Genomic DNA, 27,172 nt, shown 5'->3' with positions numbered 1-27,172 from the left:
CTGTATTATCACATATGTGACCCCAAAATATTGATTCTAAAATACTCAGCAAATTAATGTACAGCAGATTCAAATGTAATCATGTTTAGGTGTATGTGTGTTTATCGGTATCAGGCTTTCTGTTCTGGGATCTCCACCTCCGACCCCTTGGCTTCACTAAAGAATATTAGCTGCTGGATTGACCACAAGTCACTGAGACAGCATGGTAGTGTTGCATTGGTGTCAATAGGACATGGCACCACCCCTCACTGAATGAAAATTTGAGAATAAATTGTCTACCCCAAGCATCTGGATCTGTACGATATAGCTAGCCAAGAATGAAAAATGTGTCCTGACTATAATTAAATCAATATAGATAAACCATTCATAATACTTGGCCATACACATAACATAGCTGTCAGCTGAGGATGGGAGTAGGCTGCTACCAGGCACCTGGGTATTGCCAGCTTTAGTACAACCACTGGTAAATAAATAAATAAAAAATATAAATATATGTTCGGTTGCAAGCGGATTTAAACAAACTAAGTTGTTTGGTCGTCCACTTGGCAAATTAAGTTTAATGTAGATAAATGTCAAGTTATGCATCTGGGTACAAACAACCTGCATGCATCATATGTCCTAGTCGGAGCTACACTGGGGGAGTCACTTGTTGAGAAAGATCTGGGTGTACTTGTAAATCATAAACTAAATAACAGCATGCAGTGTCAATCAGCTGCTTCTAAAGCCAGCAAGATATTGTCGTGTATTAACAGAGGCATGGACTCGCGGGACAGGGATATAATATTACCACTTTACAAATCATTAGTGAGGCCTCATCTAGAATATGCAGTTCAGTTCTGGGCTCCAGTTCATAGAAAGGATTCCCTGGAGTTGGAAAAAATACAAAGAGGAGCAACAAAGCTAATAAGGGGCATGGAGAATCTAATTTATCAGGAAAGATTAAAAGAATTAAACCTATTTAGCCTTGAGAAAAGACGACTAAGGGGGGACATGATTAACTTATATAAATATATGAATGGCGCATACAAAAAATATGGTGAAATCCTGTTCCATGTAAAACCCCCTCAAAAAACAAGGGGGCGCTCCCTCATTCTGGAAAAAGAAAGGTTCAACCTGCAGAGGCGACAAGCCGCCTTTACTGTGAGAACGGTGAATTTATGGAATAGTCACCGCAGGAGCAGTCACAGCAGGGACAGTAGATGCTGCAAAAAAGGCTTAGATAATTTCCTAGAACAAAAAAATATTAGCTCCTATGTGTAGAATTTTTTACCTTCCCTTTTCCCATTCCTTTAACCGCACTAACTATGTAACTATGTGTATTATATATGTGTATTATAGAGAGAGAGAGAGAGAGAGAGACACATAATTATGGCATTAAAACAATTACGTTTGATTTTAGTTTTTGTCTTTATTTTGCCTGTTAGTAGTAGGACGTGCATTATTTTTATGTTTCCCAGATACCTTCAACTTCACCTGACGACATCTTCCAGGATGCAGATGTTAATTTGTCTCCAGAATTCACTGATCAAAGCTCAGAGATCCCAAAGTCGGCCCAAGCAGATGGAAGAACGAGTTCTCAGAGAGAGGATGCCAAGAGCACAAATGTTAATACCAATGCAACAATAGGTACTAGTTTCTAATACATTTCTTGTGTATTAAAGTTTTCAAACTTATTTTGTATAGTGAACACAAATACCTAATGTTTTGCTTTGTCATGATTACAACTGATCGTTTTACCATGGTTTGCCCACTGATTCTGTTTTTCTAACCTTAGCGACACGATGGTGGTGTATATTGGCATCAACACTTTGCAGTCCGGAGAAAGCAATACAGCAATAGTTATCAGAAACAAACGCACAATAAATAATTGAAACCTACGATTGATCATTTCTGCCTTGTAAACTATTGAAATGCTATCTGTAGTGCCTCATAACAATGATGGACATACTGTCCCTTTAACAGTTGAGGTAGGTGCCCCATAATAGAGTATTTCAGGTTCCCTTTTAAACGGTGCCTACCAAGGAATGCAACCATAAAGTGGTGGCCAAAGACATGCCACTATACACAGTGCCTGCCAGAGAGTGCCCCAATATGAAGTAAAAGCCGAAAAAATGACAGCAGGAACGGAGCTTCCCAGAGAGGTTCCCATATATGCAGTGTCTGCAGAGAGTACTTCTATATAGAGTACCTCATTGAGAGCAACCCCCATATGCACAGTGCCTGACAGAAAGTGCACCAATATACACCGTGCCTGCTAGAAAGTGATTCTATACAGTGGCAGCCCAGAGATCATTCCCAGCTCTTCCATTTCTTTTGTACCGGCGCCTTTTAGAAGGACGTTATCTGTAAGCTACTAGCCAGTGGCTGCTGACACGCCACTTCCTCTTCTTGGAGGAAGCTTGCGGCAATCTGTAATACAACTCGGCCACAGGAAGTAGTCAGTTGTATTTGTATCCTTTGTTGTATTATAAATGTATCCCCCCCCCTTTGGGACCACTACACTTGTATTTGTGAGATGGGCCTCTGCTTCCTCCAAGTTCTGGTACCCTTGTGGTGTTATCTGGGTATAACCGCTCATAAAACAGAAATATGGAGCAAGTTCCAATATGAAAAAGGTATATACTCACTGAAAGACGAACCTACAACCTTTTTTTTATGTTTACTTGTAGATCGTGTCAGTGAGGAACCCCCTGTGGTTGATGAAGATGAACATCTACAGGAAAAATTGTTGGAGAATATTACTGATATCAGGCTGGGTGAGGTACGAGTGCTGTATTAATCAATATAAGTTTTCCAATCTGACATGGATATTGCTTTCTCTTTTTTTTTTTTCTTGTTATGCTACTCACTGTAGCAGCGTAGATTTGAGGAAGGTGCGAGGGCGCTACCAGAGCACTTTCCCCATGTGCAGAGTGTGGAGGTGGCGCAGCAAGGACCAACTTCACATTTAAAAATAAAGATAATAAAAAAAATCAGTCATTAACCGTTTCAGGACAGACTAATTTTCATCTTTATTCTTTTGTTTTTTCCTCCCCGCCTTCAAAAAGTCATAACTTTTATTTTTTCGTTGACACAGCCATATGAGGGCTTAGTTTTTACGGGACAAGTTGTACTTTCTAATGGTATTATTTAATATTATGTGCGATGAACTGGGAAGCTGTGAAAAAAAATCAGAATGGGGTGGAATTGGAAAAACCCAGCAGTTCCGCCATTTTTTTACGAGTTTCTTTTTTACGGTGTTTAATGTGCGGTGAAAATGACACGTTATCTTTGTTCTACTGGTCAGTACGATCACGGTGATACCACCAAATTAATACAGTTTTTGTTATGTTTTAGTAAAATGTAAAAGATTGAAAGATATTGTGACTGTTGTAACTTTTTTATATTTGTATGTACAGAGCTGTGTATTTTTGCACGTGGAAATATGTCGTTTTTATTTTATTAATACCATTTTGGGGAATTTCAATCACTTTTTATTCCATTTTTTGGGGGGAGCTGAAGTGGCAAAAAAAAGTCGATTCGGCCATTTTGACCTTTTTTCCCGCTACTAGGTTCACCGTATTGGATAAATATTTTTATGGTTCAGCCATTTTCAGACACGGGGATAACTAATGTGTTTATGTTTATTATTGCTTATTTATTTTTATATGTGATCTAGGGAAAGAGGGGGATTTCGAATTTTTATATTTTTGGACAAAAACTTTTTTTCCTTATTCTTTTTTAACTTTTATTTAGCCCCCGCAGGGGGTCTCAATAGCAATCTTCCAATAGCAGGGCTGGGAGCGTTCACAAGGCTCCCAGCTGCTAGCGGAATACACCGGCTCCTGCGGTCTCGCCGTTCGGGAGCCGGTAACCGGCCCCGAAGAAAAAGGGGTAGTAAAAACCCCTCAGATGCTGGTGGTCACATCTGACACCAGCATTTGAGGGGTTAAACGCTTGCGATAAGAAATGTTTCTAATCGCATGCATTGCTTCTGGGTCCCTGCTGTGCAACACAGCAGAGACCCGGCAGCTATGGCGCCCGTTCTGCTTCGGAGCGGGCGCCATATTTAAAGACCCTTTCCCGACGTAAATCTACAGATCAGCGACGGGAAAGGGTTACTCTAATAGATAATGGCCAGTATACTGACCCATCTCACTTCCTGCTCCTCAGCTCTGGGCGCCGCAAGACCCGGGTGTGGTCTGGTGTCTGATTAATTTCAGAATGTGGTCTGGGGGTCTTTATTAATTTACGGGTCTGGGTATGGATTAATTTGGGGGTCTGGTTTGGGGTCTAATAAAGAACTGTTAGTTGATATGTATTAAAACCACTGATGCAGCTCATTCTGTATGATTTTTCTATTTACAAGCAGCAGATCAATCGCTCAGGGACTGACTTCTTGGCACTCAGGTCTTGGGGATTCCTTCACAGTCAATAAATTGTGTCTTATTTTGTTGACAAGGCTGCAGCATGGATTGTTCTTTATTACTGTATCAGTTGCCAACATTTTTGCTTGTCCTTCCTTCACTTCAACCCAGAATTTCTGTTCCCTGCTGTTTTTGTTTTGTCTGATGTAATCTGTATTTCAGGGGACAGATGGAGATATAGGACCTTTTTCCTTTGTAAAAATACCGGTTGTATTTACTCCGACATTTCCAGGGAAGTCAACTACATTGTTTGAGATCACCTTTGAAAACCAAAGTTGCAAAGCAGTAAGTATAATTTCTTGATCTTGGTCAATGTGTTACAGAACAACAGACTGAAAGGAAAGCAATTTTTTCTATATACTGGATATAAATGTGTCCTCTTTTTTTTTATTTTTTTTTATCTTGATAGGTGATCCACAGAAATTGGATTTATTTTTATGATATTACAGTTTTAACACTAGCCACTGAAGCACACACAGTAGACAGACATTTTCTATAGATCACTTTACAGCTTTGTTGTATAGACTGGGACATGGCGACCAGAGTTATCTCATTAACATTATAGGGCATTAATAATAAATGGCAGCCCTTGAGCGACTGCTCTTCCTGGAGGCTAAAATAATCAATTTTTTTCTCTATCTGACTTTAAGCTCCCATTCATTGCAGCTGCCATAAAGCACACACACCCTGCTGCACTGTGTATACAGACAATACTATACGGAAGTGTGTATCTTTACTATGTCAGGAAGATTTATAAAAATAAATAGCTATAACATTTACATTGTTACAATGTATGTCGAATACTCTGTTGGTCTCTGGATGTTTTCTAGAAGATCAAGACATATATATTTGTCTGACTGCAGATAAGGCCTTATTCACACGGACCTGTCCGGATTGCGTGCGCAAAAGGTCCGTGTGTCATCAGCATATGGTGCGCGGCTGCGTGATTTTCACGCAGCCGGCATCATTATGACACTCTGGTTTTATGTTTACAAACAGAAAACCACGTGGTGCTTTTCTGTTTTCATTCATTTATTTTACTACTGCAGCGCGCATCAAGCGCTTCACCCGGAAGTGCTTCCGTGTGCCGTGCGCGATTTGCACGCACCCATTGACTTCAATGGGTGCGTGCTGCACGAAACACGGGCAAGTATAGGACATGTCGTGAGTTTTACGCAGCGCACATACGCTGCGTGAAATTCACTGACGGTCTGAACGGCCCCATTCATTAACATAGGTCCGTGCGTCGCACGTGAAAATCACGTGCGTAGCATGGACGTATAACACGTTCGTGTGAATAAGGCCTCACAGATATATATGGAGTTGTCTCACGACAGACAACCTCTTTAATGCCAACTACTGAGTACCGCAGATCTGGTTAATGAGACTCCTGGCAAACTACAGATTTTTCCAGAGTATGATGCGGGTGGCTATTGATTTTGAATGAATGACTATTCATGTTTTACGGGTGTCCCTCTATGATGTTCATTTGCTCTAATAGTTTTGAGTTGTTTTGAAAAGCACAGAAGCCTAGAATACCGTCAAAAAACCTATCCAGACATAAACCTGCCGTACGTTTGTCCCATAGAAGCCCAAGGGTACTGTACAGTATATGTCTGTATTTTTTTTATTTATTTCAGGTGTAAACACCTGACGTAAATACAGCGTGAAATGACATTTTAGACAATTGTCTGTATCCAACTTTGTGGCATAGTTTGGAGAATGCATTTTCCTGCTTCCTGACAAGTTCATAATACACAAAGTGAGGTCCATAAACAAAAATTATTTGGAACAACTTGCTTGACTTAATCAGAGCCCTAAGCAAAGTAGAATCCAATTCTTTTGGGTTGAATTAGAATGCAGTTTGCACACAAGACCTCATCACCCCAGCATCTGCGCCTTATAAATGATCCTTATCCCTAGATGAAATGGAGCCGTGCATCATTTTCAGTAAGAAGACATACAAAAATGTTTCAAAACAAGATTATTTTTTTCTTCTGAGATTTCTTTTGCTTCATATACTGTATTTTAGTTAGTTGAGAAAAAGTGTGATCAGGGAATTTTTTACAAAATAAAGTTGAATCATAAGATCATTACTGATCCATGCTGCCCAGCGGCGCTATCAAACTTTCCTTTAGTTTCTAAACTAATAAGCAATTGCCTAAAACTTTTCAGAGGCTTCTTATAGTTATTTCACTTTCCTCCCAAGAAGAACTCTCAACCTGTGTTACTTTTGTATGCTATATGTGCTTAGTTTGTCTTATTTTTATTAATTGTCTGCTGTTTTGCAATAGTTTATAACACAAATCAACTAATATTCATACAATAACCAGGCATTTTGAACACCAGACTTTTTCCAACCAGGACAGGCCTTACGTTGCTCCTCCACATGGCATACGACCATAACCGTGCTATATATTAACCAAATAAAACTTCCATACAGTTGCCTGTATAACAATGGTATACAACGCCACCACCATTCACTACAAAAATAATATACTGAACAGTGCCTAAGTAGCAGTGCCACGCAATATCACCATACCATGCTCAAATAATGTCACATGCAGTGACCAAATTACAGCTCCACACGTAAAGTAATATAATAACAATATCTAATATAAACTGCTATACAATTAATGTTAAGATTGATGGTGGTCACTAGCCTCGGGTACAAGGCCATCTTTGAGCCCCACTTCAGTAGGGCCAGCTGATGCATACCCCTTAGGCCAGCCCTGTTACCAACAATAAAAATAAGGCTTCATGTACACAGTACAAGACAGATCTGTAATACGGCACTCATATAAATCGATGGGCCTATACTGTAATTCATACGAAAGCATACAGAGTTTTTATATCATGGATTCCTAAGGAATCCATGATATAAAAAATGTGTGGCTTGGTCAAACGGATGCTATATTAAGGAGGTGTTCTCCTCAGTAACATTGCTTCTAGGAGAGCATCCTGTGCCGCATTGAGTCACCAAACGGCAGCGCAAGGAGTGCCAACAGCTTTATAATACTCAACCATGGGGACGCTCTCTATACAGACAATTTAGGATTAGACCTAAAGGTCAATGGATGACATTGATAAATTGATTTTGAATGGATTTTATTGGCCTCATTGAAAGACCGATTGCACCATGTAATTCATGCATTAATTTTCAGATTCCTATAACAGCCACTGGGTCTGCTATTGACGTTCCTGTGTATGTTCCAAATACTAACATTGATCTGAAGATATGTATGTATGATCGCCTTTATCAGGACAGCATTGTAGTTAAAAACAGGTATGAAAGTAACCTTGATTTTACAAGCTACCTAAACTTCATGACAAATGAATATTTGCACCACTCTTGTCCATGGGTCTTGTCTGGTAATAAAACTCAACCCCATTCAAGTGAGCTGCCATACCAGACACAGTCCATGGACAAGAGTGACGTTGTTACTTAAAGAGGTTATGTGGGGACCAAAAATTAAAAGCAGTGAACTCACTGCAGTATGTGAGTACACCTGCTAATATACATTCTGCGATTACATAGAGCACAGCGGGGCCGATCACATGACAAAAAGTCGTATTGTCATCAAAGAAGTCTGTTTAACTAGACTTCCGGTCCCTCGGTAGTGTATAATAATCTGTGAAAATCCCAGAATCAGGGTGACGGGGGACTGGAATGTATATTAGCGAGTGTGCTCGCATACTGCAGGGAGTACACTGCTAATAATTTTTGGCCCCCACAAAACACATTTAAAATAAATGTGTAATCAAGAAATGGCCTATTATTTAAATCAAGTTTTTATGTTAAGCATATTTTTTAAGAATTTGTGTTGATTTTATTTTTTTCTATGTCATTATCTATATTAAACAATAATCCTAAAACCTAGCAGTTTTCACTCTGGCCACTGAGCCTCACAATTGACTGACCCTTCCTGTTCTGTAGAGGTCACTTCTCAGTCATCTTATTATCACAGGTAGGATTACAATGACAGGTAACACCTCTATATAGATAGCACAGGATCCACCATTGACAAAAGGTGATGGACACAGCTCCCCTCCTCCCCCTCCCTGTACATTGACCTCTGCACAGGTCACAGAGCATGCCTAGAAAACTCCCATAGAAGTGATTGGTTCTTCTCCTGTTCACAGGTTCCTATAGTCCTTGTGGCTGCTGTAATGTATCTCTCTAAATGCTGTTAAAGAGGCTCTGTCACCACATTATAAGTGGCCTATCTTCTACATAATGGGATCTGCGCTGTAATGTGGATTACAGCAGTGTTTTTTATTTAGAAAAACTATCAATTTTGACCAAGTTATGTCCTATTTTAGATTTATGCTAATGACTTTCTTAATGCTCAACTGGGCGTTTTTTAGCTTTTGACCAAGTGGGCGTTGTAAAGAGAAGTGTATGACGATGACCAATCAGCGTCCTCCATTCATGTCTATTTGTACAGCGTGATCTCGCGAGATCACACTTGCTGTCATTAAGTCCCACACAAACGTTACCAAAGTGTCGGGATTGTGAATAGACATCGCATCCTGGCTGGAAGTGATGTCTATTCACTCTCAAGACACTTCAGTAACGTTAATGTGTGAGTAAGTGACAGCACAGCGTGATCTCGCAAGATCATGCTGTGTGTGAGTACAAATGGACATGAATGGAGAGAAGTGTATGACGCTGATTGGTCAGCGCTGTACACTTCTCTTTATAACGTCCACTTGGTCAAAAGCTAAAAAACGCCCAGTTGGGCATTAAGAAAGTCATTAGCATAAATCTAAAATAGGTCATAACTTGGTCAAAATGTGTTGTTTTTCTAAATAAAAAACACCGGTGTAATCTACATTACAGCGCCGATCCCATTATGCAGAAGATAGGGCACTTATAATGTGGTGACAGAGCCTCTTTAACAGAAGCTCATTCATGGCTGCCCCCATAATAATTTACAGAACGGAGAATAAAAAATATCTACAATCAAAAAATAAAAACAAATTAGAAAAAAATATGTTTTAACTGTCTGATTTTAATTAGGTAAAAAATGATAAGTGATACATTCCCTTTATAACCACCCTTTAATACAAGTATATGTAGTAACCCACATTCCTGACACAATTACAATGTTTATAACCCAAATTCTTATTAAATTTTTTATTAATGTAGGTATTTTTCATTTATGTAGGTTGAGAACTTATTAGCAACACGTTGAGGATGTACAATGTCTTAATGAGCTATTCTAATTTTGTGCTTATTTAAGGCCTGACCATATCTGACCCAATTTTCGGCCTGTTTCACTGTTTTAAAAATAAAATTTTACACTGTGAACACCAATAAAAAGTGGAACACAGTGCTCATACTGTATCAATTTACATTGCTGATCATTACAGTGTGAATTCAGACGACCGTAGTATACGTCCGTGTGTGTGACGGCCGTTAAAACAACGGCCGTCACACGGACGCATGTGTTTCAATGGGGTAGCTCACACGGTCGTTGTTTAAATGGACCGTGTGAAGGGTCCATTGAAAAATAGAACACGTGCTATTTTCGTCCGTTTTCACAGATCCCTCGATAGACTCGGATGTGAAAAACTTCAGTTTACACGTGTTCATGTGAATCTGGCCTGTCTTTATGATATAATGTTTCTATCAAAATCTGCACTACCTAAAGTTCAGACAATGTACAATATAAATCTTTTTTAACCACTAGAGATGGCATACAAAAAACATAAAAAAGTGCAGTAATTCAAGTGATCTTAGTAAGTATTTGGATGAGTCAGACTCGAGGCTAAATTCAAGAAGCCATCCATATATGTATTATGCATGAAACTTGTTAATCTCCTTTTACTTTGATGTTTGACAAGCAGAGGTTAATACCACCCAAACCCTTTTAACATAATTGGTTGAAAGAGAAAAGTAAATTTGCCAATTATAGGGACAAAATGGCATGCTGAACAGTAACCTAACATTGTATTCTATTTCCACTTTATACAGTATATCTGAGGAGGCAGCAGCACAAGCAGAAATATATTTTGATATTGTCCAAACATTTTTAAAGAAGACCAAACTGTATATAGAAAGTAAACAAAGAAAAATAATGATCATTATTCTATCATTTCAGTAATCCCACATAAAAAAATAAAAATGTACATTTAAAATTGGGGCTACACACATGCAACACTGCTATTATGTAAGTTTATATCAAATTCAGTGCCTCCATTCACTGAAGATAGGTATTTTGTAAGATAAGCCAACATACGGAACATAGATACTCATTTTGCAGAATTCAGGGTATTTAGTTTGGAAATGTAAATAAAAAAGAGAATTTACTTAAAGCATCCATAACTTATATATGTTCTTTGTCTTTTGCAGAGCAACAACCGCCCTCCGATTAAAGTTTGAGGTCTGCAAAGAACTAAGGAACCACATGGAGTTGCTTCCAAAAACTGGCTTCATTCAGGCTCAGTCTTCCTTCAGTGTTCAGCTCAAGTTTTTACCAAGGTTAATGCTTAGAAAGTGTAATGGGTTGTGTCATAGGGACTTGTAACCTGTCTCTCCTCCGTCTTTTTGGTCAGGAGGGTGGGATGCAGATTTCAATATACAGACCTCACAGGTGGATGGAGGAAAAGTAAAACATGTCCAGTCTTTTTTTATCCTCTTTTAGCATACATCTATCAATCATTTCCTCCATAACACAAAAATATCAAAGTGAAAATCCTGGAAAATAGATCTACTAGGGTCGTTAATTATTTCACTCCCCAGTGCAAGTTCCTAAAATGCTCTATACACTATGGGTCTTTAACACCACAGTCAACAGCAATGTTAACTTTGAGAGCTCTCTGTTTCAGATGCTTTCCTGCATTTGGACCAAAAAGCGAGGGAATTCCTTGAAAGGGAGCAGAGTATTACCACTATTATGTACAAAATGTATGCAGGGGGAGGGGGCAGAGCAGGAAGCCTGTGAGGTGCAGCTTCAGCCAGTAGCTACACACCAGGAAATGATGTTAGAGAGGCGTTGTTTTGGTAACTCCTGTACAGACCGGAAACATGCCACCATAGTGTTAAAGCCTGTGGTATTAGAGACCTATAGTGTACAGAGCACCTTGGAAACTTGTATTTGGGTGGCCAGAGCAAAATAAATAACTGCCCTGGTATGTTGAATGACATTAGTAGGTCCATTTAACAAATTATGAATATTTGCCTAGAGTTACACGTTAAGGAATTGCTAATGTACCACGTGACACAATAGGGCACATGTAGGAATGTATTCACATATAATACCATCCTGTAGATTTGGAGCAGCTATGGTACTTTTATACTAAAAGTTGTCCAGTTTTATGGTGCAATTAATGGCTGCAATTCTCTTTTTTGTAAATTGGTAGGTGGATAAAGCATATATAGAACAAGAGGACAATGAGTCACAAAACCATAAATAAATAGAAAATAGTATACATTTTATTACAATAAAAAAGACAAACATTATAAAAATGAATAAGAGGATCTAAAGAACATTATCTGTATATGGACCACACAAGCAGTAATAGTGCAATCACAGGTAGATGTTCATCAATACACACGGAACAACATTAAGTACCATGCGGCAGAAAAGGGCACCTATTTCAGTTGTAAGTACTATTATGGTATCATATTGTTGAAATATAGTATATAATTTAAACAACAAATACTAATTGTACGTAAGACCATATGTGTAAAAGGAGAAAAAATGCCCAGATTACCACAAGTGCATCCAATCAGGATGTCCAAAAATAGCCCAAAGTATGAGTCTATACCCACCTGGTAAAACCAGGGGGGTCCGTGTGAGGAATCTTACCCATGGAGTCAAGGAGAATGTAGCGGTCCGTAGAGTGATTACAATGCCCCAACGCGCGTTTCGCAAATACAGCTTCTTCAAGGAAATCGGCTATTTTTTGTTGGAAGTGCTTCTGTACTGAATTGATTGCACTTAACCGGTTACCTGACCTGTGAGACGCATGTGGATTAAGCATATATCCCTACACTCCATTTAAAAAAAAAAAAGGCAAACACGTTTTCGTTTACTAATAGGGTACAACATGCATGACATATTCGCTGTTCCCTCACTATGTCCCTTGCAAAAGATCACATGAGGAGTAAAAATAGTGTAATAGCCCACGTAATATTGACCTAGCAATACTGACAATTTACATGATACAGGTGCCCCCATGGCATCACACAGGGGCTGCAAATTAGATTGCACAGCCATATTGTACACATCGCATACCACATCAGCCCAAAAATGCCTGGTTCGGATTAGATGTGAGAATAAATAATATGTTAGGATGTTGAACATTTCAGTTGTAGAATGCTGCAATTTACTGTAATAAGGGCCACTCAGCGTTTCATCTCCTAAATCATTGCATTCACTTAACAGCTTTCACAATGTTAACATTAACTGAAGAGTTTAGCAGTATTTTTTGTAGCTAAAACAAGCTTTTATAGCCTTTAAACATTACACCAAATGGCTTGTTCATATGATTAAACTGGAGAGACCAATGCCAGGGCAAGAACAGGCGATAATAGTCACGCATTATGCATATTTGATACAAATCAGGTAAGTATTTCAATTTTATTTTAATTCAATTTTATTTTAAAGGCTGAAGTGATGCAGTTTATTCACATGCTTTGTGTTATGTGATAACGGATTGAATGTTTGCTTATTAAAAAACAATTCCGGTGGTAACACATTTTGTCTCCTGCTAGATGTCCAGATTCTCATAAATTAAATTGATATATACTTACCCTGATATCCTTTTTCTATTGGCGGGTAGTGGCAGCCAAAATGCGCAAAAGTACTAGTAACATATATCAGTGGCGAGACGTCTGCCCTTCAACTGGATTTGGCACAATCACATCTCCAAAAGAGCTTGGAGATCAGTATCTATCACCCAAGGGTCTTGACCTGTGCATATAAGAAACAATCTAAACATATTCAGGGCACAACTTTGCACACAGTAGGTGCAAACATTATAAGGGGCAATTAGTTAGGTGCGGATGCAGCCATAGAATTCAACTTAGTCATCTCATCGATGCATTGGCTCTGGCTGTGACAGATGGTCTTTAAAGAGGACCTGTCACTAGGTCATATAAGTTGAACTGGTTAACTGACATGAATAGCGCTGCTTCCCTGAATCCAGCGCTGCTTTTCTTTTTTTCCTGGACCCCCGCCCGTTCCAGGGATATGGCTACTGTTGTTGGCCCTCTATATACTAATTTGCTGTAGTTAGCTAATGGGGTGGAGCTATCTTCCCTGCCTCTGATGCTGACCAATCAGTGCAAGGCAGCTTGAGGGAAGTTCACGCCCTGCTTGTCAACTCCAGAAAATTAGCATATAGAGAGCCAACACAACAGTAGGCTCTCATTAGACAACATTTTAGACAACATTTAGACAACAGTAGACAACATTTTAGTTTAGAAATAACCTTGGAAGGAGCATGCGCTTCTAAAACGTGAAAGGCTTCATGCCCACCGCAAAGTAACCTGTACAGTGGCACACAGAGTTCATAGGAATCAGTAATACAGACCTGCAAGGACACCATGAAGCACAAATTTCTACCCGATCCTACTCTAGAGAAATATAGGAGAAGAGGCAGAAGGCGAGAACCAGCGTCTGGCTCACGCCTTTTGCCTCTTCTCTCCTATATTCAAAAAAAGCCAGGGAACGTCCTTATGTCTTTCCTCGTGACCACCTGATCATAGGTGGAGCCCTGATCCCACTTCACATGTGCATACAGGTTGCTGTGTCTTACACGCAAACGATATAGGTGAGCAGTTATTTCTTTCTTTGGATAACCTGTGTATTACAGGCGCTCTGGCATTGTTGTTTTTATTTCGTTTCCCGTCTTCTACGCTAGGGAAAAACACCTCCGTTGCGTTGGCGTTGGAGCATATCCTGATAATGTAAGTATTCTTGAGAAACAAATACTGCGTATAAAAGTGGACGCACACAGAGGTACAGTATGGGCTTATAGCAGTCTATGGGCGCTGTACTACAGATCCATATAACATGTGCATGAGCCCTTACTTATCAGGAAGACCCCCATAACACATACCCTTAACTGTTACACCACTTCAACAACCCCATATTGTTCAGAAGTTCATGTTACAATTTTTCAAAATCTGACAAATGAAGTCGCATTTTACATCTATATGTTTCTATGGTGTATATTTCTGTGGCTACAGCTTTTAATGCCAATGTGAAAGAAAATGCATTGTTAAAAGGGCACACAAGGGACCAGTGTTCATTTCAACAATCTTGAAGTGTCAGTGAAATACAGACTCGACAAATTACTTTATTTTTTGGCCGTGCTGATCTCTTCTCTCCATGTCTATGCCCAACTCTTTATTTGAAGACTCCTTGAGCAGCCTCACATGCATAGGATATTTATTGCAGTCCTGAGTGTTATAGAGCAGGGACTCCAGTGATGAATACAGGACAGTACGTGACACATCTGCAGCGTTTTTGTTTCGTTGTGCTAGTTGCTTTGCTAAAAATGCTGGATACTGAGAAAATCTAAAGTTTATAGCTTTGTGCATGAACTAGGGCTGGCAAAGTAAGAGCTTGGTTTCCTTCCCATTGAATTATCAGGCTAGACTTAAGCAGGTTCGCATTGATTTATACGGCAATCTGCCTTTTTCAGCACATTCCAAGTGACAAGCTTGTTGATGACTAGAGCAATTAACAACATCCAACACATCGAAATATATGATGTTTTAAGGCAATTATTTGACTTGCTTTATAGTTTTTTAAGTCACTATTACTTTTAATTAAAATGTCTGTCAAAATAATATAGATATGTAATGACTCCTGCTAATCAGAACCGTTATTACAAATTCTGCCCCCTTTGTAATTAATCCCTAAGGGGGATCTTTAGACTTCCTAATAAGTAGGCTTATTTATGTGTTGAGTCTCCTAAGCAGCACCTAAAATAGTTTGACATGTTGCCTAGCAACAAGTCCTGCAGTCAGCAGGTGACAATGCTGGAGCTATTTGCTCCTGTGGAGACCAGTGTAGTCACCTATTGTACTGGAGATGTGTTGGTGGTGCCTAATGATAATGAGCCACCATATATTTCTGTGCCCAATTTTTCCATGCCCAAAGAAAATAGCGGTTGCAGTGCAGAGTGGAAATATGGATATCTTTGTTTGATTTTATACAGCTACAAATTTAATGTGAGGCTATAGCTGGTGCATGTTGAGGACATGCTGCAATCATTCCCACCTCCTGAATTTCTCAGCAGCAGATGAGCTCTAGCGAGACAAGAGTGTTGAGTTTTTGGGTATTTTTTATTGATTTTGATAAGGAGACATAACTTTTAAATGATCTTCTCAGCAAGTGATGACATCACTTTGTTATTAACAACATGCTGAAAAAGTGGCAGTCTGCCATCAGATAATGAGGTTAATACAGAAGTGGCAACCAATATGACAGCAGATCCTGACAACAATATTTATGTAAAAGAAAATCAAACATTATTAAAAGGGTTTTCTTATAAAGACAATCCCTTTTTGAATTAAAGGAGTTATCTGGGGACCAAAAATTGCTAGGGTCACTTACTAACATACTTTAATTTTCTCCTCTGTCTGGAAATCCTGTAGTTTTCGTAATTTCGATAAGGCGCCGACACAACCTCACGTGACTGAGGGCGTGCTTCCTCTCCCGTTCATGTTGGCGTGTCATCTTCACATGACCGCAAGAGGCTGGCACACTGATGTAGTAGTAACTAAGCCACCCCCTTTGTCTGCTATTGAATAGCAGGGACCATCGTTGCCCATGTGCATAGTAAATGCATGCGTATGTGAGGAGAAGAGGAGATGCCGGGACTTGTAGTAATTTAGTTTGCGCTGAATTAGTAAGTCCCACCTTTTAATTGGAAGAGAAAGAGCGGTGCTGCTATGACATCGGGGCTACGTGAACAACAAGAAATTCTATTTTTTTTGCAAATAAAATGACATGTATGAATGAGGGAACATCTCTAAGAGTTTTTGTAAAACATTATCTATCAGATAACCCCTTTAAAGTGTTTGGCTTCAGAAATCCCCAGTGATCTAAAAACTAAAGAATTACATGATGGACATATAAATAAATGACTGACCATGCAATATATGGATGGGCCGGGTCCACCAGTGCGAGAGCTGCTCTTTGTTAGCTTCTCTCTATTCTGGCTAATGGGGATCCAGAGGGGGGACCCCTCTCAATGAGGGGGTATATGGAAAGAGTAGATCTTCATGAAACAAACTTTTGGCTAGCTTTCTAACATTTTGGGTGGAAATCTAATTAAAGTTCACAGATATTTTTTTTTTAGTATTTATGGGTAATTTCTTTTTATTGTGAGTATTGCAGCCCGGACACAATAAATATGGATTCAAGCCCCATAATCGGTGTTGTGGTTGTGCTTTCTTCTTGATTATAGTAAATGCATCACTGTTTTACTTTATTCCTTCCATTGTCCACTGATGGATGGTTCCCATCATTATTTTTGTTCATTCATACATCAATATACTAATATGATAGGACTAATGCATCTAATATTGTAAAACCAAAAGACCGTAAAAATCACTACGGTTTTGTGATCATATTGCAATATTTTTTGACGTTACCATAACCAATAAAATGCTATATTATTTAAGGTTTTTTTTGAGTGAAAGATTACGCATTTTTATTCTATATTTTATTTTTATTTTTTACTACATTATATTTGTATTAAGTTATTATTTATCATTTATTATTATCTACAATTTTTGACTGTTTATACGGGCTGAGCAAAATATTTATTTACTGTATGTTTCATATTAAATGCTCAGTACAGTTGAGTAAACTGAATATTATAATACATAGGGAGGTTAATGTCTCCGATAACTATAGGTAAACTATGTTAATGCTCCTGAGTTTTGCCGAGGTCCTATTATTAGAGAAGCTCCGGGTCATAATTACTGAATGTCAATGTCAAGGTGACATATGGAGATAACTGCACTGCCCCCAAGAAGGAGAACAGCTTGTAGATGTTCTCCTGGCGTATGTGTGTTTAATTAACTTTGGATGCAGGTTGGTTGTGTACATCAGTACAAGCAGGTGTCACAATAATTGAAGCCAAAAAACATTATTCTTCAGAAATCATTGATGCAAGTTAAATGCTCTCCAGAACTAAACCTGTACGTTTTTAACCAGAAAAATCATATTGATTTATTACTTTCACTTGGTACCAGGATGATCTGCAATGCAGTAGAGTTTAAGCCAATAACATGTACAGTAAACAAATACTTTACACATGATAACACATCAACAAGTCAGTGACCATCCACTATAAGTGAATAAAGGAGTACATGAGAAATAGATGAGATTATTCATAGGCATAAGCATTTACAGTGCTTTCCCAAATTAAACTGATCATCGGAGGTCAAGCTGCTGGAGGTCAAGGGTAAAACTGTCTTGGTCAAGGATCTCTTGGATCTCTTGCATCATGCGGAGGTTAAAGAGTGTAACTAAACTCTTAAAAAACTTCTGACATGTCATAGTGACATGTCAGAAGTTTTGATCGGCGGGGGTCCGAGCACTGAGACCCCCACCGATCACTAAAACTAAGCGGCAAAAGCACTCGGGAGAGTTCTTTGTTGCTTTGTTTTTAATCGGCTTTACTTGGTGTGGTGTACAGGCTCAATAGAAAGTCTATGAGTTTGTACACCACTCGCTTGGCTTTCCTTCGGAAACAAAGCAGCACGGTTGGAGTCTCAGTGTTTAGACCCCCACTGATCAAAACTTCTGACGTGATTATGACATGTCAAAAGTTTTTTAAAAGTTTTGTTACACTTTAATTCAGTATTTTCATATAAAAAGCTGTTTTATTGTGTCCGGGACCTATAGAGAAAGCCTGTGAGTCCTGCTTCCCCCGCCCACACACAGTGATTGATCACTTTTCCTGCATGAAATTGCATACAAGGAGAGCTGTCAATCACTGTGTGTGGGTGGCGGAAGCAGGACTCACAGGCTTTCTCTATGGGTCCCGGACACAATAAAACAGCTTTTTATATGAAAATACTGAATTAAAGTGTAACTAAACTTTTAAAAAACTTTTGACATAATTTTATTTGCTTTCCTAAAGGAAATATTGAATCAAATAATAGAAAACTATATATCCCTGACCTTAGCACCCTACCCCTTTTTCCTATGCTGACCTCAGATAGGGTGATGTAAGACACCTGACAGGGCCACATTGTCTTCTTATAATTCATATTAGATTTTTTTTTTCAATTTCCCATTGCTAAAAGAGAACTAAATCATTCTGTAGCACTCCATACAGATTTTAATAACATATATCAGTCCAACGCCAGAGGGAATCACAACCATATTTTCCATTTACATGCTCAATGTTTTTTCCAGTTCTTTCACTAACAATCTTAACGGAATAAATGCCAGAAAGTGATGGCGTCAATTATATAATGTGTGTCAACTGATATTTTTGTGTATAAATCTCATCATGGAAATGTCATACTGTGAATACGAAAATGTCTGTATTGACAGCCGTAACATCAGTGAGAATTGTAAAGTGTAGTGTATGCCGAGAAGAAACAATTGCCTGAACCTTATCTTCCATCATGGCAGTACGTGTACGTTTTTTGTTTTTTTGTTGTTGTTTTTTTAATAAAATGCTGACTCTTTTTGTTTTCTAGGCACTCGCTTTCGCAAGATGCCAGTGCATATTTTGATAAAGAGACTGGAGTAATGGAGGCCCCATTGACAATATCAGTAGTTGATCAGGTCAGTTTAACCCCTTAAGGACGCAGCCTAGTTTGGGCCTTAAGGCTCAGAGCCCATTTTTCAAATCTGACATATTTCACTTTATGTGGTAATAACGTTGGAATGCTTAAACCTATCCAAGCGATTCTGAGATTGTTTTCTCGTGACACTTTGGGCTTCATGTTCGTGGTAAAATTTGGTCGATATATTCAGTCTTTATTTGTGAAAAATTGCAAAATTTAGAGAAAATTTACAAAAAATTGCATTTTTCAGAATTTAAATGCATCTGCTTGAAAAACAGACGGTTATACCACCCAAAATAGTTACTAGTTCACATTTCCCATATGTCTACTTAAGATTGGCATCGTTTTTTGAACATTATTTTATTTTTCTTGGACGTTACAAGGCTTAGAACATAAACAGCAATTTCTCATATTCTTAAGAAAATTTCAAAAGCCTTTTTTTGAAGGTACCAGTTCAGTTCTGAAGTGGATTTGAGGGGCCTATGTATTAGAAACCCCCATAAAACACCCCATTTTAAAAACTAGACCCCTCAAAGTATTCAAAACAGCATATAGAAAGTTTTTTAACCCTTCAGGCATTTCACAGGAATTAAAGCAAAGTGGAAATGAAATTTGCAAATTTCATTTTTTCTGCTGAATTTCAAATTTATTCAATTTTTTTCTGTAACATAGAAGGTTTTACCAGAGAAATACTACTAAATATGTATTGTCCAGATTCTGCAGTTTTTAGAAATGTCCCACATGTGGCCCTACTGCGCTCGTGGACTAAAACACAAGCCCTAGAAGCAAAGAAGCACCTAGTGCATTTTAAGGCCTCTTTTTTATTAGAATATATTTTAGGCAGCATGCCAGGTTTGAAGAGGTGTTGAGGTATCAAAACAATGAAAACCCACCAGAAGTGACCCCATTTTGGAAATTACACCCCTCAAGGAATTCATTTATGGTTTTTGTTATCATTTTGACCGCACAGTTTTTTCACAGCACGTATTTGAATTGGGCTGTGAAATGAAAAAAATGATATTTTTTCCAATAAGATGTCATTTTTGATCAAAATTTCTTATTTTCACAGGGAACAACATACCCCATTTTGTTGCCCAATTTGTCCTTAGTGCGGCAATACCCCATTTGTGGTGATAAACTGCCGTTTGGGCCCATGGGAGGGCTCAGAAGGAAAGGAGCGCTATGTGTTTGTTGGAGTCCAGATTTTGCTGGATTGGTTTTCGGGTGCCATGTCGCATTTGCAGAGCCCCAGAGGTATCAAAGCAATGGAAACCCACCAGAAGTGACCCCATTTTGGAAATTACACCCCTCAAGGAATTCATTTATGGTTTTTGTTATCATTTTGACCGCACAGTTTTTTCACAGCACGTATTTGAATTGGGCTGTGAAATGAAAAAAATGATATTTTTTCCAATAAGATGTCATTTTTGATCAAAATTTCTTATTTTCACAGGGAACAACATACCCCATTTTGTTGCCCAATTTGTCCTTAGTGCGGCAATACCCCATTTGTGGTGATAAACTGCCGTTTGGGCCCATGGGAGGGCTCAGAAGGAAAGGAGCGCTATGTGTTTGTTGGAGTCCAGATTTTGCTGGATTGGTTTTCGGGTGCCATGTCGCATTTGCAGAGCCCCAGAGGTATCAAAGCAATGGAAACCCACCAGAAGTGACCCCATTTTGGAAACTACACCCCTCAAGGAATTAATTTATGGTTTTTGTTATAATTTTGACCGCACAGTTTTTTCACAGCACCTATTTGAATTGGGCTGTGAAATGAAAAAAATGATATTTTTTCCAATAAGATGTCATTTTTGATCAAAATTTCTTATTTTCACAAGGAACAACATACCCCATTTTGTTGCCCAATTTGTCCTTAGTGCGGCAATACCCCATTTGTTGTGATAAACTGCCGTTTGGGCCCATGGGAGGGCTCAGAAGGAAAGGACCACCATTTGGCCTACTGGAGCTTTTCTGGTGCTAAGTCATGTATGCAGAAGCCCCTGAGGTACCAGTAGAGTTGAAACCCCCGAGAAGTGACCCCATTTTAAAAACGACACCTCTTAAGACATTCATCTAGAGGTGTAGTGAGCATTTTGACCCCACAGGTACTGTGTAAAAGATAATGCGCAGCAGATGGTGCAGAGTGAGATTTGCAATTTTATATATATATATGGCATGTCAGTGTCCGATATAGTGTGCCCAGCATGCGCCACCGGAGATATACACCCCTTAAATTGTAATGTGGGTTATCCTGGGTACGGCAATACCCTACATGTGGCTGTTATCAGCTGCCTGGGCATACGGCAGGGCTCAGAAGGGAAAGATGAGGGGGATAAGCTGTGCGGAGTGCATCAGGGTAAATTAAAAATCAAGGGATGTATGATACATTTTAAAACAATCTTTTATACAGAGCCCTGGTTTTTCGGGACACGTGTCACATTGGTATATTGTGTTCTTCCTTATCCCCCTCTTATAGCAGACTCTGCACCTCTTTTGACTCTTTCCCTTTACACCGGTTTGGGGAACTTCTCTTGGAAAGTGTTGCCCTGGTACGATGCGTGTGGCCTCGCTTCCAGAAGTACTGGGTGCCCCCCCTTCCTTGTCCCTAAAGATTAGATCTTGAAATTCCAGGAAAGTTCCCCTCTGGCCTGCACATCGACGTAGCACGTACGCATTGTACAAAGTCATCTGTATGATGTGCCCGGCCAGCTTCTTATACCACACCGCATGGCGCTGTAGGGCTTCAGGACTTGATTTGACAAGTCCTTCCCTCCCATGTACCTATTGTAGTCCAGGATGCAGTCTGGTTTGGGGGTGGCCTTTCCTTCATATATCCTAAACCTGTAGGTATACCCGGATCCACTCTCGCACAGCTTATACATCTTCACGCCATACCTTGCCCTCTTACCCGGCAGGTACTGGCGGAATTGAACCCTCCATTTAAAATGTACCAGGGACTCATCAATAGAAATACACTTCTCGGGGGTGTATGCTGGGGAAAACCGGGCACTGAAACGGTCTAATAGGGGTCTCCATTTATACAAACGGTCAAAACTGGGGTCATCTCGGGTTGGGCATGGCTCATTATCAGTATAATGTAAGAAGCGAAGTATTGCCTCATTTATTTATTTTTTTAGGTTCCAGTTCAGTTCTGAAGTTGCTTTGAGGGGCCCATATATTAGAAACCCCTATCAAACACCCCATTTTAGAAACTAGACCCCTCAAAGTATTCACAACAGCATTTAGAAAGTTTATGAACCCTTTAGGTGTTTCACAGAAATTTAGAGCAAAGTAGAGGTGAAATTTACTTTTCTTTTTTTGTCAGAAAATCCTCTTTATACCATTTTTTTTATAACACAAAAGGATTTATCAGAGAAACGCAACTCAATACTTATTGCGCAGATTATGCAGTTTAGAGAAATATCCCACATGTGGCCCTAGTGCGGTAATGGACTGAACCACCGGCCTCCGAAGCAAAGGAGCACCCAGTGGATTTTGAGCCCTCTTTTTTTATTAGGCACCATGTCCGGTTTGAAGAGGTCTTGTGGTGCCAAAACAGTGGAAACCCCCCAAAAGTGACCCCAATTTGGAAACTAGACCCCTTGAGGAATCCATTGTAGTTTTCTTGGGGTGCATGCGACTTTTTGATCAGTTTTTATTCTATTTTTAGGTGGCGTGGTGACTAAAAAACCGCAATTCTACTATTGTTTTTTTGTTCTATTTTTTTCACAGCGTTCACCGTGCGCTATAAATAACATATTCACTTTATTCTGCGGGGCGATACGATTACGGCGATACCAGATGTTTATAGTTTTTTTATGTCTTATGGCGTTTGCACAATAAAATACGTTTTGTAATAAATCATTTACTTTTTGTGTTACCTTATTCTAAGAGCCAGAACGTTTTTATTTTTCCTTCAAAAAAGCCGTGCGAGGACTTATTTTTTGCGTAACGAACTGTAGTTTTGATCAGTACCATTTTTAGGTACATGCGACTTTTTGATCTCTTTTTATTCCATTTTTTAGGCGGTCAAGTGACCAAACAATTGTTATTGTGGTACGGTTTATTATTTATTTTTTTTACGGCGTTCACCGCGCGGGATAAATAACGAAATAATTTTGTAGTTCAGGCCGTTACGGACGCGGCGATACCAATTATGTATAGTTTATTTGTTTATTTATTTATTTATTTTAATAATAAAGACTGACAAGGGAAAAAGGGGGTTTTTTACTTTTATTACTTTTAAAACTTTTATTTTCTTATTTTTACACAACTTTTTTTAACTTTTTTTTAACTTTTTTACTTTGTCCCATTAGGGGACTTGAGGGCAGCAGCCCCTGATCGCTATTCTAATACACTGCACTACATGCGTAGTGCAGTGTATTAGAACTGTCAGCTACTCACTGACAGCAAGCATAGTGGGTCCTGACTCTGTCAGGACCCACTAGGCTTCCGTCTATGGCATAGCCGGACGCCATTTTTTGGTGTCCGGTTGCCATAGTCACCATCGCCGGCCGCTATCGTGTAGCAGGCCGGCGATGGCGGATTAACCCCTAAGAAGCCGCGATCGCTATTGAACGCGGCTTCTGAGGGGTTAAATCTGCGGGGACCACCGCGATCGGTCCCGGCACATTGAGCAGTGATAGTCTGCTGTCGGAAACAGCAGCTATCACAGCTCATGCACGCGCCCCGCGCGAACGGCGCCGTGTTTACTCCATGACATACTATTATGTCATGGAGCGCGAACGATGCACTTACCATGACATAATAGTATGTCCTGGAGCGTTAAGATTGCACTGTTCACATCGTGTCTTTACGTAAGAACTACATGTCTGTATACAGGCGTATATTATAATTTTCGCATAGAAAAACTATGACAATAGTTTGTCTTTTTTGCATATAGTTTTTTTCCCCACACTCCACAGACACACTGTTAGGGTTTATTCAGACGAATAGGATATACGTCCGTGCAACGGGCGTGATTTTCACGCGCGTCGCACGGACCTATATTAGTCTATGGGGCAGTTCAAACAGTTGCGTGATCTTTACGCAGCGTGAGTCCGCTGCGAAAAAGTCACGACATGTCCGTTCTTTGGGCGTATTTCGCGCATTACGCACCCATTGATGTCAATGGGTGCGTGAAAAGCACGCATGCCACACGGAAGCACTTCCGTGGGACCTGCGTTTTTCACGCAACAGCTGTCAAACTATGAATGAAAACAGAAAAGCACCACGTGCTTTTCTGTTTACAAACAGAGTGTCATAATGATGGCGGCTGCGCGAAAATCACGCAGCCGCGCATCATACGGAGCTGTTAAGTGACTTTTGCGCACGCAAAACGCCGTGTTTTTTGCGTGCCGAAAACGCACACACTCGTGTGAATCCGGCCTTAGGTTAATTGACTCCCTGTGAGATTGTGTGTAGTTAACACAACTCGATGTGAGACAGATGTGAATGCATCCAGTACAGCTCTGTAAACTATGTTATGCAAACCACAAGCAATAACTAAATATGAAGACGTAACTCTAGCTGACCATACTGTTAGGGATCTGCCAGGTACTACGTCTAGGTATACTCCTGGGATTAATCAATCCACACCTGAGGCCAGACCTGTTAGACTGACACCGTCTCCCACCAACCAGGGTGGCAAGCTCAGGAGTGGGAGAGCCTATCGCGGCCTGGTCAGTCGGAGTTAGCTCCGCCCCCTGTCCTTTATTACCTGCCGTGTTCTCTTCCTCAGTGCTTGTAATTCTTCTGGATTCCTGGCCCCACTGCTGCTTGCTCCAGCCTGCTTCTGCCGTGCTTCTGCCTTGCTGCAGTTCCGCTTAACCTGCTTCGCTTTGCCCCTAGCTTGCTTCCTTCTCCGTGCTCACGTTGGTATACTCCACTTCATCCTGGTCCTGACTACTCATTCACTGCTCCGTTTCCTCGCGGCGTTCCGTGGGCTACTGCCCCTTCCCTTGCGTGTTCCCTGTTTGTTCTCCCGTGCACTTAGACAGCGTAGGGACCGCCGCCCAGTTGTACCCCGTCGCCTAGGGCGGGTCGTTGCAAGTAGGCAGGGACAGGGCGGTGGGTAGATTAGGGCTCACTTTCCCTTCACCTCCTTCCTGCCATTACATAATTACAAGCCTATACCTAGTCTACCATTTCTCCTACGCTGACGCTATCATGGACCCCCTTGAGACCCTGACCCAGCAGATGCAGGGCCTCTCCCTACAGGTCCAGGCCCTGGCCCAGAGGGTCAACCAGGGTGACGCTGCCTTAGTAGTACCCCTCACCTCACCTCTAGAACCCGACCTCAAGTTACCTGACCGGTTCTCAGGGAACCGTAAGACGTTTCTCTCCTTCCGGGAGAGTTGCAGACTGTATTTCCGCCTAAAACCCCACTCCTCAGGTTCCGAGAACAAGCGGGTGGGTATCATCATATCCCGACTCCAGGAAGGGCCCCAAGAGTGGGCCTTCTCCTTGGCTCCTGACGCCCCTGAACTTTCCTCTGTTGATCGTTTTTTCTCTGCCCTCGGACTCATTTACGACGAGACTGACAGGACTGCTTTAGCCGAGAGTCAGCCGGTGACCTTACGTCAGGGTAGGAGACCGGTTGAGGAATACTGTTCTGATTTTAGAAAGTGGTGCGTAGCTTCTCGGTGGAACGATCCGGCCCTAAGGTGCCAGTTTAGGTTAGGATTATCTGACGCCCTGAAGGATCTGCTGGTTAGCTACCCCTCTTCTGACTCCCTTGACCAGGTTATGGCCCTAGCAGTACGACTTGACCGACGTCTCAGGGAACGTCAGCTTGAACGTTTCAATGTGCTCCCCTCTGACTTTTCTGCGATCCCCCCCGAGGTCCCGTCTCCTCGCCCCTCCACGGAGGACTCGGAGGTACCTATGCAACTCGGGGCCTCCATGTCCCCTCGACAACGTAGGGAGTTTCGCAGAATGAATGGTCTCTGCTTCTACTGTGGGGACGACAAGCATCTACTGAACACCTGTCCCAGGCGCAAGAATAAAAAGCCGGAAAACTTCCGCGCCTAAGTGATCATCGGGGAGGTCACTTGGGCGCACAGGTATTTCCCGTTAATGTGAAACGCAATAAAATTTTGCTTCCCTTTCAGGTCTCGTTTGCTGGCCGGTCTGCCACGGGCAGTGCTTTCGTGGATTCTGGCTCATCTGCTAATATCATGTCTGTGGAATTTGCTATGTCTCTAAAGATGCCTTTTATTGATTTACCTTATCCTATCCCTGTAGTAGGTATCGACTCAACTCCCCTTGCTAATGGTTATTTTACTCAGCATACTCCTGTTTTTGAACTCCTGGTTGGCTCCATGCATTTGGAGCAGTGCTCTGTACTGGTGATGCAGGGATTATCGTCTGATCTGGTATTAGGTCTTCCCTGGTTGCAGTTGCATAATCCCACGTTTGATTGGAATACTGGGGATCTCACCAAATGGGGTAGTGAATGTCTTATGTCATGTCTTTCTGTTAACTCTATTTCTCCCCGGGAGGAGGTAAACACGCTTCCGGAGTTTGTTCAGGACTTCGCCGATGTGTTTTCTAAGGAGGCCTCCGAGGTGTTGCCCCCCCATAGAGATTACGATTGCGCCATCGATTTGGTGCCTGGTGCCAAGCTTCCTAAGGGTAGGATATTTAATCTTTCATGTCCTGAACGTGAAGCTATGAGGGTGTATATCCAAGAATGCCTGGCCAAGGGTTTCATTCGCCCCTCGACTTCTCCTGTAGGTGCTGGCTTCTTCTTCATGGGGAAGAAGGATGGTGGTCTTAGGCCGTGCATTGATTATCGTAACCTGAATAAGGTCACCGTAAGGAACCAGTACCCACTTCCTTTGATTCCGGATCTTTTTAATCAGGTTCAGGGAGCCCAATGGTTTTCTAAGTTCGATATACGGGGGGCATATAACCTTATCCGCATCAAAGAGGGGGATGAGTGGAAAACTGCGTTCAACACACCCGAGGGTCATTTCGAATACCT

General features: G+C 40.6%; 1 protein-coding gene across 2 annotated transcripts in view; it reads left to right on the top strand.

Annotated features, from left to right (window-relative positions):
* Positions 1 to 27,172, top strand: part of CFAP74 (cilia and flagella associated protein 74) — a 109,110-nt gene that overhangs the window by 40,317 nt on the left and 41,621 nt on the right. For both annotated transcript variants that reach the window (XM_075839640.1, XM_075839641.1), the window contains exons 18-23: positions 1,458 to 1,626; positions 2,670 to 2,761; positions 4,569 to 4,691; positions 7,571 to 7,692; positions 10,765 to 10,893; positions 19,096 to 19,183. In XM_075839640.1, the coding sequence (XP_075695755.1) occupies positions 1,458 to 1,626; positions 2,670 to 2,761; positions 4,569 to 4,691; positions 7,571 to 7,692; positions 10,765 to 10,893; positions 19,096 to 19,183 (723 nt within the window). The remainder of the gene's footprint in view (positions 1 to 1,457; positions 1,627 to 2,669; positions 2,762 to 4,568; positions 4,692 to 7,570; positions 7,693 to 10,764; positions 10,894 to 19,095; positions 19,184 to 27,172) is intronic.

This window comes from Rhinoderma darwinii, chromosome 10 (assembly GCF_050947455.1).
Source record: "Rhinoderma darwinii isolate aRhiDar2 chromosome 10, aRhiDar2.hap1, whole genome shotgun sequence".
Taxonomy (NCBI): Eukaryota; Metazoa; Chordata; class Amphibia; order Anura; family Rhinodermatidae; genus Rhinoderma; species Rhinoderma darwinii.
The sequence above is the reverse complement of the archived record's forward strand: the minus strand, read 5'-3'. Positions and strand labels throughout refer to the sequence as shown.